This window comes from Salvelinus alpinus, chromosome 8, assembly GCF_045679555.1.
Source record: "Salvelinus alpinus chromosome 8, SLU_Salpinus.1, whole genome shotgun sequence".
NCBI classification, from domain to species: domain Eukaryota; kingdom Metazoa; phylum Chordata; class Actinopteri; order Salmoniformes; family Salmonidae; genus Salvelinus; species Salvelinus alpinus.
In genome coordinates this window covers 80616093-80633165 of record NC_092093.1, presented here as the reverse complement: position 1 = coordinate 80633165, position 17073 = coordinate 80616093, and the positions used below count along the sequence as shown (strand labels likewise).

The window sequence follows — 17073 nt, the reverse complement described above, 5'->3', positions numbered from 1 at the left end:
GAGGAACGCCACAGGAAAGAAAGACCCAGAATTACCTCTGCTGCAGAGGGTAAGTTCATTAGTTACCAGCCTGCTTGAATCAAGCCTTCACGGTTGAATTGCTGCAAAGAAACCACTTCTAAAGGACACCATTAAGAATAAGACACTTGCTTGGGCCAAGAACCACGAGAAATGGACATTAGACCGGTGGAAATCTGTCGTTTGGTCTAATGAGTCCAAATTTGAGATTTTTGGTTCCACCACTGTGTCTTTGTGAGACGTAGAGTAGGTGAACGGATGATCTCTGCAATGTGTAGTTCCCACCGTAAATTATGGAGGAGGAGGTGTGATGGTGTGGGGGTGCTTTGCTGATGACACCGTCAGTGATTTATTTAGTAGTCAAGGCACACTTAAACAGCATGTCTCCCACAGCATTCTGCAGTGATACGCCATCTCATCTGGTTTGCGCTTAGTGGGACTATAATTTGTTTTTCAACAGGACATTGACCCAACACACCTCCAGGCTCTGTAAGGGCTATTTTCCAAGAAGGTAAGGGGTGGAGTGCTGCATCAGATGACCTGGCCTCCACAATCACATAACCTCAACCCAAATGAGATGGTTTGGGATGAGTTGGACCACAGAGTGAAGGAAACACAGCCAACTAGTGCTCAGAATATGTGGGAACTCCTTCAAGACTGTTGTAAAAGCATTCCAGGTGAAGCTGGTTGAGAGAATGCCAAGAGTTTGCAAAGCTGTCATCAAGTCAAAGGGTGGCTACTTAGAAGAATCTTAAATATAAAATATATTTTGAGATTTGTTTAACACTTTTTTGGTTACTACATGATTCCTTATTTTCCCCATATCCCTACCTCCCTAATTGAAGCAAACTAATGGGCAATAACACTTAGGCTTTTACTTCCAGCTCATACATACTATATATACGTATATTTTACAGACACAATGAATTTTACAATACTTATCTTTTGTTTTTTTAATCCCATCTATATCTGAAGTCCATACAGTATTTGACATGTTTTTTTAAAGATAATTTTAAAAAGTTAATATATTATTGATCGATTTGACTATGACTTTTCAAATCACCCAGCAGTGCTATTTGCGGAGCTAGCTCCAGGTAAATGTTGCAATTCAAATTATCTAATGATTGTCTCTTCACAGAAAAATCTTCAGAGCTGGGATGGTTGTATCCCCCATATATATAACATCCTGTTGGTTACAAGAATTTTATCTAATCATTTAAATTAAAAATTCGATGTTTTGAATCCATGTCGTTTTGCGTATCAGTTCATTAACCATGTGCCATGTAATCGGTACATCAAAAATTTCTTCCCAACTATTTTGCAATCTATATGGCACAGCTGTCATTTTTTTGCTCCTTAAATGAAACTGGTATACTTTTTTATCTATCACAAATTTCTTGATCCAATATTGGTCTCTAATGCAGAGGCAACAGACAAGTTCCTTACTTTTCCCCCCTTCAACTTGCCTCTTCCATTTTGCAGTAATGCTGCAATTAGTTGGTTGTAATTTTGAATAGAGAAGACATTTCCAGATATTTTTGTTAGATGCATGTGTGATATAATTTACAAAGATTATACCTTTTTTAAACATCTTTTCCCAAAAAATTTTTTTTTATCAATTAGTATATTTCAGCAACGCTGAGTGCCTGGATAAGGCCCTTTTGCCATAGTATATCGGCCATATACCACAAACACCCGTGGTGCCTTATTGCTATTATAAACTGGATACCAATGTAATTAGAGCATTAAAAATACATGTTTTGTCATTCCCATGGTATACGGTCTGATATACCACAGCTTTCAGCCAATCAGCATTCAGAGCTCGAACCACCCAGTTTATAATTGTGTTTTACCATAATATTTGTTGTATTATTTGTTCAGTTTTTTTCTGGTGGATTAAACTGAAATTGCAACCAACTTTTTATATGGCTTGTTTTAAAAATAGAGATATTTTGGAGATTATATCATTTTCAAATAACCGAAAGTGAGAGGTTGTAATCTGAATAAAGGGAACAAGGCTAGGGAACATGGGGTGAGACATTCTTACTAATCTGCTAGAGAACCAGTTTGGATTTAAGTATAACTTTTGTATGACTGAAGCCTTTAGTGAGAGGTCTAATGCTTTAATATTTAATCATTTCTGCCTTCTGAATTCATATTCATTATATAAATTGGCCTGTTTAATTTTGTCTGGCCTGCTGTTCCAAATAAATGTAAATATTTTTCACACATATAATTAAAAAAAAACTGGTCGCTAGGTAAAGGCGGGCAAGGCCATAACCAAATAGGTCAACTCGGATATGACTGAAGAGTTAATCAGGTGATTTTTCCTCAAATAGACAGGTATTTTCCTTTTCACGGTAGCAAGATTATATATATTTTTGCAAAATTTTTATTAAGATGTATTGTCGTGAGAATTTCTTTCTTTCTGGATATGAATGCCGAGTATGTCCACATCATCGTCAGACCATTTTATTGGTGAACTACACGATAATGTAAAAGTAAAAAATGTTTGTGGTCAAATATGTAATATAGTACACTTATAATAATTTGGTTGTAATCGACCAAGCCTTACTTGGGCAAATACAATACTGTATGTTAGTTATCTATGCTTACCTCTAACCGCATCCAATGCATCCCTATTGAATTATATGTATTCTATTTTGTTGCCAAACTCATTAAACAATATTGCATTTATGGAGGACAAGTTCATAAAAACGACAGTGTCTGCATAGCCTATGTGGGGCATTAGGTCATAGATAGGAAATATCATAGCAATTCATACACTTTTGTCACTTATTTTACTCGTGGATCCATGGATCGACTCAATACTACTACATTAATCAATAATACTGCATGAATTGCATGATTCGATTCCATACTGCTGCAAGAATCGACTGTATAATACTTAATCCATTTCATAATACTGCATGAATAGATTAGCATTTTGCATGAATCAACTGTATAAATCTGCATAAATCACTGGACTCAATAATACTGCATGAATACATGCAGCACAGGGGTATATTGCCCACTCCATACTAGTGTGCCAGCCTGCCAGTTATCCAGACTGGCAGACAGACAGTGTACTGTAAACAGTGGATTGCACTGTGGCTTGTGAGATTGCCCATAAACGGACCTCCAATAATTACCTTTTAGTGTTTACCGTCTGAGCCTGTTCTGTATTTTCTGACTTGTCTAATTCAATAAGTGCTAGCAGGTATATAGTAAAACCCCTAGTCCTGTGTTGTCTGACGACTGTCAAACTCCAATTAGCTGGCAGACCTGACAGCATGGCTCCATTGTATGGAGTTCCCTCTTCCCTTCCATTTGATGGTCTCCTCTTTGTTTTCTTTCTGTCAATTCTCTCTCTTATTGGTGTTAACCATTGAGTCTGAGAAGCATACCATATGTCCCAAATATTCCTGGTCAGAAGTAGTCAAAATGTAGGGAACAGGGTGCCATTTGGGACACAAACATACTGCAAGAGTCATCAGCGGAATGTGCAGTGGGAAAATAAAGAACACTGGGTAAAAACAAAGTACTTTAGGAGAATCTGAACACAATTGAAGAGTAGCCACTGTAAATTTTATGTTGAAATGATTATATTGGCTCATCATATTCTTCAATGTTCAGCAATGAACATCATGAGTAAAACTATTCAAACTGTAGCTGTATTCATAATCAGCGTCCCAAAATGGAACCCTATTCCTACTTTTCACTAAATATGGAATAGGGTACCATTTGCATATTTCTCACTTTCTTCCCAAAGTTGCATTGTTGTTGATCCTGGTTTTCAGATTGCAGAAAATAATGAGTTTCTCCCTCAGTGTGTTGATATTAATATTCATGAATATTATGATGCTGTGTCCCTCACTGCTTGTCACTTAGGATGTGATGGCCCATGAGATATAGTGCTAAATATAAGACATTGACACTGTAGTATCAGCAGTGCAGTAATGAGCTTCAAGCCAGTCACTCATCATACTTACTTGAAGTAATGCTAATGTATTTCAAGACGATGAATAGTCTAGAAAGAGGCACTTAGATGGTACATTTGACCAAGCTTAGCAGAAACAAAAGTACAAGAATATATGTTGTGTTGTGTTCTTGTGATGCAATGATTTCCCCTATTTATTTCCTTTAAATTATTGCATTTTCATGTTGCTGAGTCTTGTAGGCAACTTGGGGAATGTCTACACCTGACACTTACAGTACATGCAAATTCTGCTATCAGAATAAAATGTTTGCATTGAAAAGACATGTCTTGACACACAGAAGTCGCATTGCAGTCTGATTATGTTCAGATTTGGTCAGTGACACATCGTATGTAGGTTTCTCCTCAGTCTGGACTCAATCAGGCTATTGACAGTGCATACAGTGAGCGACGTCATCAGCATTCCGCCCACATGTCTTTTGGGAGTGAGAGGCACCTTTTCATTATAACGTTGGAGGAAATAACTTCCTAGTGTATGTTTTTACTGGCCTTATAAATGCTATCCAATTAGTTAATATTTAGAAAAACAAATGTTTGTTTGGCTAGATACATAGATGGTTATGCTAACCTGTTTGCAATCCCTTTAACTTTGCTAGCTAGCTTCCTGGCTAGCTACAGAGGTTATCGAGTTACAGCAGTTATTTAGCTACTGCCATTAAGTTGTTGTTTTGCTATTATCATATTTTACGTATGCCTCCTTTTGAGGAATGGTTACTGGCATGTAAATATAGCGCCATAGACACGTTTAAATGTAGGCGTAGAAGCATGATGTGTTCAGAATTCCATGATCTGAACTCAAATCAAATCTTGCAGATGTTATCACACGTGCAGCGAAATGCTTGTGTTTCTAGCTCCGTCAGTGAAGTAATACCGAACAACATAAAACAAAACACACAAATAAATTAATAAATGATAATGAAAATCAAGACATATCAGAACGAATAATGTCAGAGTCCAGAATATATATATGCAGTACCAGTCAAAAGTTTGGGCACACCTACTCATTCCAGAGTTTTTCTTTATTTTTACTCTTTTCTACATTTTTGAATAATAGTGAGACACTAAACTATGAAATGACACATATGGAATCATGCAGTAACCAAAAAAAGTGTAAAAAACATCTAAATTCAAGTCCATATTGTGGCAAGAACAGCTCACAATAAGCAAATAGAAATGACAGTCCATCATTACTTTAAGACATAAAGGTCAGTCAATGTGGAAAATTTTAAGAACTTAGAAAGTTTCTTCAAGTGCAATTGCAAAAACCATTTAGCTCTATAATGAAACTGGCTCTCATGAGGACCGCAACAGGAAAGGAAGACCCATAATTACCTCTGCTGCAGAGGATAAGTTCATTAGAGTTAACTTCTTGGAACTATAGGGGGTGCTGTTCCGCATTAGCATATTTGTGTCTCCAAATTAAACTGCCTCGTGCTAAATTCTTGATCGTACAATATGCATATTATTGTTATTATTGGATAGAAAACAGTCTATAGTTTCTATAGGAGTTGAAATTTTGTCTCTGAGTGGTACAGAACAATTTCTACAGCACTTTTCATGACAGGGTTCAGATTTCAGAAATTTTTACCTCTGATCTGGGGTCTGTTTATAAGGCCACAGTGAATGCTATGAAGAAACCGACACTGCCTACGTCTTCCTCTGGGTGTCTGTACGTCATCACGTTTTCAATGAAGTCGATGGGACGTTCACAGCCATTATAAATGACAAAAATGTACAGAGACCCCCCTTTCTCAACGTGCGCCTCAAGCGTGAAGGCCATCGGACCTGCCTCGTTCCAAATCGTTTTCTAACCAGCAGTATTTCTCCGGTCATGTTTTCAGTCGTTATAGTTGTTAAAAACATCATAATGTAGTGAATTTTAACCGTTTTATATCAATTTATATCCGTTTAGTGCGATTTTGAGGAATTTCTTTGTCGTGCACTCTGAAAGTTTGGACACGTTTTAGGGTGTCGGTCGTTGGTGATGGACATTTCGAAGGACAGAGGACATCTATCGACCAAAAGACGTTTATAACATAGAAAGGATACATTGCCCAAGAATATGATGGAAGATCAGCTCAAAGTAAGCAATATTTAATATGATAAACCGTGTTTCTGTCGAAATATTTTAAACGCATATATCGCCATTTTGTTTGGTATAGCTTCACTTGGCGAACCCTGTATTGAAAAGTAAGGATAATTTTAAAAATGTAAATCAGCGGTTGCATTAAGAACTAATTTGTCTTTCGATTCCTGTCTACCCTGTATTTTTTAGTCAAGTATATGATTAGCTTTTAATTAAACTAGATCACTCTGATAGATGACGTCAGACATATTGAGGCTTGATTTCCTAGTATTTTCATTGTGTAACCACGGTTTTGTATGGCTAAATATGCACCTTTTCGAACAAACTGTATATGTATGTTGTAAAATGATGTTACAGGAGTGTCATCGGAAGAATTCTGAGAAGGTTAGTGAAAAAATTAATATCTTTTGGCGGTGGTTACGTTATAGCGCTCTTTGGCTGGAATCGATGCTCTGGTAACGTTGGAACATGTAGTATGCTAACTTATCGATTTATTGTGTTTTCGCTGAAAAACGCTTAGAAAATCTGAAATATGGTCTGAAATCACAAGAACTGGGTCTTTCCATTGCTATGCTTTGTCTATTTTTATGAAATGTTTTATGATGAGTAAATTGGTCATACACGTTGCTCTATCTAGTAATTCTAGTGGATTTGTGATGGTCGGTGCAATTGTAAACTGTGATTTCTACCTGAAATATGCACTTTTTTCTAACAAAAACTATCCTATACCATGAATATGTTATCAGACTGTCATCTGATTGTTTTTTTTATAGGTTATTGGCTATCAATATCTTAGTTGAGCCGAATTGGTGATAGCACCTGAAGGAGTAAGAAACTGATGGAGTTAGAATAGTGGTGTATTTTGCTAACGTGTTTAGCTAATAGATTTACATATTTTGTCTTCCCTGTAAAACATTTTAAAAATCTGAAATGGTGGCTTTATTCACAAGATCTGTATCTTTCATCTGGTGTCTTGGACTTGTGATTTAATGATATTTAGATGCTACTATCTACTTGTGAAGCTATGCTATCTATGCTAATCAGTGTGTGGGGGGTGGGGGGTGCTCCCGGATCCGGGGTTAGTAGCCGTGAAAGGTTAACTGCACCTCAGATCGCATCCCAAATAAATGCTTCACAGAGTTCAAGTAACAGACACATCTCAACATCAACTATTCATAGGAAACTGCGTGAATCAGGCCTTCATGGTCAAATTGCTGCAAAGAAAACACTACTAAAGGACACCAATAATAAGAAGAGACTTGCTTCTGCCAAGAAACACAAGCAATTCACATTAGACCAGTGGATGTCTGTCCTTTGGTCTGATGAGTCCAAATTTGAGAATTTTTGTTCCCAACGATGTGTCTTTGAGACGCAGAATAGGAGAACGGATGATCTCCTTATGTGTGGTTGCAACCATGAAGCATGGAGGAGGAGGTGTGGTGATGCTTTGCTGGTGTCACTGTCGCTGATTTATTTAAAACTCAAGGCACACTTAACAGCATGGCTACGACAGCAATCTGCAGCAATATGCCATCCCAATAGTATATACATATGGAATGCATAAAACAGTATGTAAACATTATTAAAGTGACCAGTGTTCAATAACGATATACATAGGGCAGCAGTCTATAGGGTGCAGTGTAGAGTACTGGGTGGTAGCCTACAAGTAACAGTGACTAAGTTCAGGGCAGGTTACTGGGCGGAGACCGGCTAGTGGTGACTTCTAGATAGTAGAAGGGTGAATTGGATTTTTTAAATTTAATTTAATTTTAAGGAAGCCACAGGAAAGTATGGGTTTTCCTGCAGCATTTGTTGGTTATTTCCTGCATGACTCCTGTAGTACTTGTAAGGGGACGCCTCTGCCTTCTTACAGACCACATTAAACAATTCTACAGTTTACCATATAATTTTGTAGTAAACTGTAGCATACTGTGGAATACTATACTACCTTACACACTTTTGTATCCCTCAATAATGTATTGCTTACTATAGAATTTTGTAGTATACTCTAGAATTCTATATTATACATAGTAGTATCCACAAAAAAACACTGTTGTAAATACCACAGTAAAGTCTGCAAAAACACTACAGTCCGCAAAAACACATCACTTTTCTAACTATACTAAATACTACAGTAATAATTTGCATATACCCTGCCCCCTCCCCCATATCCCAATTTGTGCCATCCATAAGTAAGAAATCTACATGCCAAGTTGACCATATATTGTGTACACTACACATTATAGAAAAGAGCAGAAATGCTGAATTACTTGAATAGACCCTATTGTGAGCTAGCTACAGATTATGGAAAATATGGTCTTTGAATATTCCTCTAGGAGGAAGCTTGCACTTCTTTGTCAAAGATAATAAAGCAAAAACATTAATAGTAAACACTACAGTATTGTCTGCAAAAACACTCCAGTATACTACAGTATTCATTCTATAGTTAACTGTAAATACTATGGTAAATTAAATGTAAATACTAAAGTCTGCAAATACACTGGAGTGAATAGTATAGTATTTATACCATAGTCTAGTATATACTATACCAATTTTTTATGTGGGAGTATATTAATGTGGGTGTTGTAACATCAAATACAGAACTCGTTTAAAATTACCCACAGAATATGATTATTTCGATCAGACAGGGCACGCCCTGCGTGGCCACCTCAGGTGCAAGTTACATTTAGGATAAGAAGCATTACAATGAATTTGAGGGTCAAGCTTTAAGTACACACTCACTTTGCTAAGTATCTGTTGGAATGCAAGATTCAAGATGGATGTTCTGTGCCAAACAGAGCAGTCTCTCCACTAGCCGGTCTTCATGTTTTTTAAATTATTTTTTATTATTTTACCCCCTTTTTCTCCCCAATTTCGTGGTATCCAATTGGTAGTAGTTACTGTCTTGTCTCATCGCTGCAACTCCCGTACGGACTCGGGAGAGGTGAACGTCGAGAGCCACGCGTCCTCCGAAACACAACACAACCAAGCCGCACTGCTTCTTAACACAACGCACATCCAACCTAGAAGACAGCCACACCAATGTGTCAGAGGAAACACCGTACACCTAGCGACCTGGTCAGCGTGCACTGCACCCGGCCCGCCACGAGAGTCACTAGTGCGCGATGAGACAAGGGTATCCCTTGTTTTCTAATTAAAACAGGTGTAATATACGGTCCATACAAGAACCATATAAGATCCAAACAAGAACCATTGCCTTTAGATCAGTCTCTAAGCTAGCATGCTTGTGCTAGCATTCTTGTTTTTCCATTTCTCAAATTAAGTAAATAAATTGTGAGGGATGGTAATCGTCAGCCAAGAGTATATAAACTCTGAAATCAAATGTCTGTGAATTTAATGTATCCAAGGCCAATATAGTGAGCAATAATCAACATCTCAAGATAGTTGCTAAATGGCATATATTATTATTATTATTATGTTATAGCTAGCTTGGCTGTATATGAATATCTGTCCAGAGAGACTAATCCAACGCAGATGTAAAGATGTAATGTTGAATTTCGTGTTGAATCTGTTATTTACATAAACCTGCCAACTGTACTTGCTATTATTGTACATTTCAAATTTCCTGACTGACTCTGAATGCTCTCTCCATCTCAAAAGAAATCTCTCACGTGGTTTCTCCTTCTTTCTATCCACAGCTGCATTCCAATATGGACCGAGGGGAAGGTAACGTGAAGTACATTCTAACTGGCGACGGGGTGGGGAGCTTGTTTCTAATTGACGAGAACTCAGGTGACATTCACGCCACTAAGCGGTTGGACAGGGAGGAGAGGGCCATATACACACTCCACGCTAAGGTGGTGGACAAGAGGACCAACAAGACACTGGAGGCTGATACTGAATTTAACATCAAGATCCACGACATCAACGACAATGAGCCAAAGTTCTCAAAAGACATCTATTTCGCCAGTGTCCCGGAGATGTCAGATGTTGGTGAGTAAAAAACAACTGCTTTGTCTGAGTTGGTCCTTTTGTGATGCTGTATTTCCATTAAGAAATATGAATGACAATTCTTTTTTAAACTTAGTGAACAAAGGCAGAGATAATGAACTGGAAATCAAATCATGTAATTGACACCATAATTTGCATATGTAATAGTGGAAGGTTGAATCTTTAGTGAAGGTTTTGCCTCATTGCACTGAACTTAATTAAGATAATATAGATTAACCAGTAGGCACAAATACAAACAAAGCCTTAAAAAGGCAAACGGGCAAACTGGAATACATTTCCAATTATGAGCCCACAAATTAATAGAATGTGTAATTGCAAGTTAAATAAAAACCTATTTGCCAATATGGCAAATAATCGTCCTCTATCGTGTTCACATAATGATGGAATCATTAACTGATTCCAGAGAGAGGATGTTGAGGTTAACTGTGACTGGAATTGTGGCTGGAATTGCTGGACACATTTGATGAAAGTATTGAACCGTGGAGCTCACGTACAGAACAGTTTGAATATTTTGTTCTTGCATATTACATTGATGAGGACAAAATTGTGCCTAAATTATTTAATATTATGGGGCCAAAGAAATGTAATTTACTCCGCAGTCTGCTACAGGCAAGGTAATACAACGTGTGGGGATATTGTGGAAATACTGGAAGGACCATTTTCACCAAATCACTAGTTATTGCTGAAGGGTTCCACAGAACAAGTCAGGAATAGGGAGAATCAGAGACACATGTTTGCTGCTGCATTAAATAAACTATCAGTGCACTGTGAGTTTGATGTTCTATATGACAGCATTAGAGACAGACTAGTATGTGAGCTAAGGCATGAAGCTACACAAGAGACTATTGACTGAAAGTAATCGGACCCTTGCAAAAGCTATTACAGTCAGTGTGTCCATGGAAATAGCTGCAAAAGAGGCTCAGCAGTTGGATTCATCAGGAAATGTGCACCAAGTTGCAACTGAAAATCAGGAGAGGGAAATCAAGGCACATGCTTCCACTGTGTCAAAGTAGGATATCAGGCGTCTACATGCTGGCGTAAGGACATAGATTGATGAGCCTGTGGTAAAAAAGGACCTTGTCGAACGAGCCTGCAGATACAAAAAGAGCTCAGAGAAAACGTGTAAGACTGAAAACAAGAAAGAGACATTCCAACACAAGAAAAACAGACATGTTTAGGCTGTTGAGCAAGTGACCAATCAGACGAGGAAGTCACACTGAATATACTGACTGTTGCTGGGGGGCTGCACGGCTACTATGTCTCTCCCTTGCTAGAGGGGCAGCCGGTGTATATAGAGATTGACACGGGCAGCTGTATCTCTTGTGTCAGACAGTTTGACAAAAAGACACTGGAACACCTCCCACTTCAGCCAGCACACATCATATTAAAGTCTTACACGGGTGAATCTATCGCCATGAGAGGCATCACTGATGTCACAGTTCAGATAAAGGGACAAACTGAAAAAATGCCAGTCTATTTCGTGAAAGGAAACTGTCCATCACTACTGGGATGTTCGTGGTTGGAGAAAATCATCATGGACTGGCCATCAGTGCATACAATGACACATGGGGACACAGGCCTATCTTAAAGAAACATGGAGAAATATTTAATGGAGAGCTGGGTTTCATGAAATATATTAGAGTGAAACAACAAACCAAAGTTTCTGAAAACACGACCGGTACCTTATGCTATCAGACCAAAAGTTGAGGCTGACTTGGACGCTCTAGTCCAGGGTTCCCCAACTGGCACCCAGCAGGCAGGGTTTTCTTTGGCCCCCCAAATTTTCTGAGCAAAAAATATATATATACCGCATATTTTTCTTAAAATATTGTTGGACATAAAAAACTGTAAAAACACCAGGAAATCACCTCCATGTGATTTTAATGATGATATGATGTTACCCAGTATTCCCAAACATAAGATAGACATGATTGTATACAAATTAGGCAAGTTTTGAAATCATTATGTTTTAGTCAAATATTTTATCTGTTTGGGCTTCTTTCTGTCAATTTGACGTCGACAAATTTCTTATAATGTTCAAGCCCCCTGACCATCCGCTCAATAAATGTTTTTCTTCCCACAGCTGAATCTAGTTGACATTCCCTGCTCTAGTCAAAAACAAAGTCCCGGAGCCGGTCAGTGTGAGTGAACCGGCGACACCCATCGTACCAGTCCTTAACAAGGATGGTGGAAATGGGATATGTGGAGACTTTTTAAAGTCACAGTTAACCTGGTGTTGTCCGCTGAACAGTATCTGCTACCACATTTCAATTTAGCCGGCAGTCAAAAGCAAAATAAACCACTACCAAGCCTACTTGCAGATGCACGTGGAAGAAATGTCAAAAGAGCTGCTGACTGTTCTGACGCAAAATGTGCTCTTCAGGTATTGTCGTCTACCGTTCGGAAACACAAGAGCACTGGCGCTGTTCCAAAAGGAGATGGACCTCTGAAATCCTGAGTGGATTGCCAGAAGACCAATGCTACCTGGTTGGCATCCTTGTTACTGGAAAGGAACGACAAAGGATTATCTCCAGAACTTGGATGCAACATTACAGAGATTGAAGGACTATGGACTGCGAGTTTGTAAGGAGAAATGTGCATTCTTCCAATCCTTGGTTCAATACCTTGGACACGTCATCGACGCTACAGGCTTTCACAAGGCTTTGTCCAAGGTCAAGGCTATCTTGGACGCCCCAGCTCCTCAGAACATGAGCCAACTACATTCTTCCTGGGGTTACTGAATAACTATGGACACTTTCTCCCAAGCTTAGCAATGAAGCTGAAGCTGTTGCATCAGTTGCTTTGTCAGGGCAAAACATGGAAATGGACAAAACAATGTGAGGAAGCGTTCATGAAAACCAAGAAAAAACTCGGGAAATCTGCACGGACAAAACTTTGACCCGTCATTGCCCATCCAAATAGCTTGGGATGCTAGTCCCTATGGTGTGGGAGGAGTCGTGTCCCATGCCTTCCAGTGAAGAGAAGCCTATCATTTTCGCATCGAGGACATTGATCAAAGCAAAAATGAATTACGCGGTGATAAAACAAGAAACTCTAGGCATAGTTTTTGGAGTGCGTAAGTTTCACCACTATCCCCCCCATGCACCAACAACCAACAAAATTAACAAAAGAGAAAAAAGAGAAAGACAAAGGAAAACAGAAAACAGCAATGCAACAAAAAAAGGACATCAAGGGCAACAAAAATCCTAACAGCAAGGCCAACTGAATATGTTTGAGTGCATGTATGGTACTATTTACATGCGTGTTTGTGTCCATGTATGTGCATGTGTGTGCATTTGAATGAGAGTGTGTGTATATGCATGTGTACAAACAGCTGTGTGGCATCAGCCTCAGGAAAACAGGCATTAGCTGTAACAACACTGCCCCTCAGTGTCATTCAAACATACTTTTTGTTGTGTTTTATTTTGACTTCATTTTTTTACTTTTGTCTTTGACCGTCATTCTATCCCGCGCCCAGCAACTCCACTCTCACTTGTTTCCAATTCCACATCCCAACCCTCAGCTTCCCTCAGTCCATCCCACCTATCTCTGCTGGCCACCCTCTTCTGATTTCTACGCAACACATATCTTTCAACTATGCTGTGATGTTTAACATACAATTTTAATCTATCTAATCGAATAGAATCCACAGATGGCAAGTTGAAGATAAATACTTTTACTAAGAGTATTAGTTACTGACCCGGTCTGTCCAGAGGTTTATTATTATTATTTCTAAAGGTACTGCATAGGTGAAAACATATTTTTTTTGCAAGAGATAGCACTTGTATAGCCTAAGAAAGTAGCATAAATGTGCAGAAAGTAGTTTTGAATGCATTTTATTGAAGGAAAACAATAACAGTGATATTCTTATATACTGTACAATAAGGAATTCAACTCCAAAATTCTAGTCTTCTCCCATTTTTTTAACCATTGCCCCCACCCACAAGATGTATGAACAACAACACTAAATAAGAAGAAAATAAGATATTTGTTTTACAGTCCTTCTTTGGGGGCAGAATTGTCATCTCCTCCTCTTGCCTGCCCCAGCTGCAGCCTCAGGTGGATCAGGACAAGATTCAGCCCCCTGAACAGCTTTCACAAGCCCTGCAAAGGCTGCTGTATGTGTGATGCGCTCCATCCTTTGAATGTGTGGGGTTACAGGTGCCTTTCTCAGCTGCTCCAGGAACACCCTCCTCTTGTTCCGCTTATCAGGCATCCAGGTAGGGTTGATCTTATTCCATATCAAGAAGGCATTGTATGAGGACACATCAATGATATTATGGAAGATGACCAGGGGCCAGCGGGCAGTCATCCTCCTGCAGTAAGTTCCAATCATCTTGTCCAGGTTGTTCACGTCTCCTTTGTTGTGGTTCTAGTCCAGGATGATGGCTGGCTTCCTGTCCTCATGATCATTGATCTCAGCCGTTTTGTGCAGTGTGCTCAGGAGGACCACATTATTGTTCCTCTTTGGGAGGTAATAAACTAGAGTGGTGGTGAGGGAGAAGCCCTCTCTCCCCCTTGTTGCGAGGAGTGCAGGGCGGAGCTCAGCCTTGTTCTTTCTTACTGTGCCAACCATGTTGATCTTCCTCTTCAGGAGCTGCTGGCTGAGTTCATAAGAGGTGAAGAAATTGTCACATGTGACATTGTGCTCCCTCAGTCCATCTGTCACATTAAGCATAACCCGTATCCCCTGGTTCTTCCATGTGTAGACTTGCATCTTCCAAGCGTAGCTGGATTGTACGTCACAGGCCACCCATATCTTGATGTCATACTTTGCTGGCTTGCTGGACATATACTGCCGGAAAGGACAGCGACCTTTTGACAAAAGAGATTACTATCAGTAATTAGTATCAGTGTCACAGAAAACAATCACATAAATCAATGATATTACAGCAATACATAATACAATTCACAGTGAAAATCACTTACATTACAGATATGAAAATAGATTAGATTACTCGTTGGTTATTACTGCATTGTCGGAACTAGAAGCACAAGCATTTCGCTACACTCGCATTAACGTCTGCTAACCAAGTGTACAGTGAGGGAAAAAGTATTTGATCCCCTGCTGATTTTGTACGTTTGCCCACTGACAAAGAAATGATCAGTCTATAATTTTAATGGTAGGTTTATTTGAACAGTGAGAGACAGAATATCAACAAAAAAATCCAGAAAAACGCATGTAAAAAATGTTATGAATTGATTTGCATTTTAATGAGGGAAATAAGTATTTGACCCCTCTGCAAAACATGACTTAGTACTTGGTGGCAAAACCCTTGTTGGCAATCACAGAGGTCAGACGTTTCTTGTAGTTGGCCACCAGGTTTGCACACATCTCAGGAGGGATTTTGTCCCACTCCTCTTTGCAGATCTTCTTCAAGTCATTAAGGTTTCGAGGCTGACGTTTGGCAACTCGAACCTTCAGCTCCCTCCACAGATTTTCTATGGGATTAAGGTCTGGAGACTGGCTAGGCCACTCCAGGACCTTAATGTGCTTCTTCTTGAGCCACTCCTTTGTTGCCTTGGCCGTGTGTTTTGGGTCATTGTCATGCTGGAATACCCATCCACGACCCATTTTCAATACCCTGGCTGAGGGAAGGAGGTTTTCACCCAAGATTTGACGGTACATGGCCCCGTCCATCGTCCCTTTGATGCGGTGAAGTTGTCCTGTCCCTTTAGCAGAAAAACACCCCCAAAGCATAATGTTTCCACCTCCATGTTTGACGGTGGGGATGGTTTCTTGGGGTCATAGGCAGCATTCCTCCTCCTCCAAACACGGCAAGTTGGGTTGATGCCAAAGAACTCCATTTTGGTCTCATCTGACCACAACACGTTCACCAAGTTGTCCTCTGAATCATTCAGATGTTCATTGGCAAACTTCAGACGGGCATGTATATGTGCTTTCTTGAGCAGGGGGACCTTGCGGGCGCTGCAGGATTTCAGTCCTTCACGGCATAGTGTGTTACCAATTGTTTTCTTGATGACTATGGTCCCAGCTGCCTTGAGATCATTGACAAGATCCTCCTGTGTAGTTCTGGGCTGATTCCTCACCGTTCTCATGATCATTGCAACTCCACGAGGTGAGATCTTGCATGGAGCCCCAGGCTGAGGGAGATTGACAGTTCTTTTGTGTTTCTTCCATTTGCGAATAATCACAGAAACTGTTGTCACCTTCTCACCAAGCTGCTTGGCGATGGTCTTGTAGCCCATTCCAGCCTTGTTTAGGTCTACAATCTTGTCCCTGACATCCTTGGAGAGCTCTTTGGTCTTGGCCATGGTGGAGAGTTTGGAATCTGATTGATTGATTGCTTCTGTGGACAAGTGTCTTTTATATAGGTAAGAAACTGAGATTAGGAGCACTCCCTTTAAGAGTGTGCTCCTAATCTCCGTTCGTTACCTGTATGAAAGACACCTGGGAGCCAGAAATCTTTTTGATTGAGAAGGGGTCAAATACTTATTTCCCTCATTAAAATGCAAATCAATTTATAACATTTTTGACATGCGTTTTTCTGGATTTTTTTGTTGATATTCTGTCTCTCACTGTTCAAATAAACCTACCATTAAAATTATAGACTGATCATTTCTTTGTCAGTGGGCAAACGTACAAAATCAGCAGGGGATCAAATACTTTTTTCCCTCACTGTATGTGACAAATAAAATTTGATTTGATTTTGATTTGAAAATAAAAATGTACCTCTGAATGGAACCAGTTGCTCATCCACTGTTACTTCAGGCCCAGGGTTGTAGAGGTATGGCAGATGCTCCACCCACTTCTCCCAGACCACTCTTGTGGCCGCCAGTTTCTCTCACACGTCTTGCAGGTCTTGACTCATGGTTATCAAGTCGTAGCTTTCTTGACAAAGTGTGAAAGACTTTCAGTGGCATCGTGGCACGGAAAATGACCCTTCCACTCTCTGCATCTCAGAGACTGCATGTAGCCTCGCTTCAGGACCTATACATACCCGCTAAGATTAGCAGCCCTATGTAGGCACGCAGGTCA

The 17073-nt window shown here is 39.6% G+C and overlaps 1 protein-coding gene across 1 annotated transcript in view; it reads left to right on the top strand.

The window, feature by feature from the left end:
• Window positions 1-17073, top strand: part of LOC139583762 (cadherin-10-like) — a 63309-nt gene that overhangs the window by 17173 nt on the left and 29063 nt on the right. The window contains exon 3 of the mRNA XM_071415202.1: window positions 9761-10055. Coding sequence (XP_071271303.1) covers window positions 9761-10055 — 295 coding nt within the window. The remainder of the gene's footprint in view (window positions 1-9760; window positions 10056-17073) is intronic.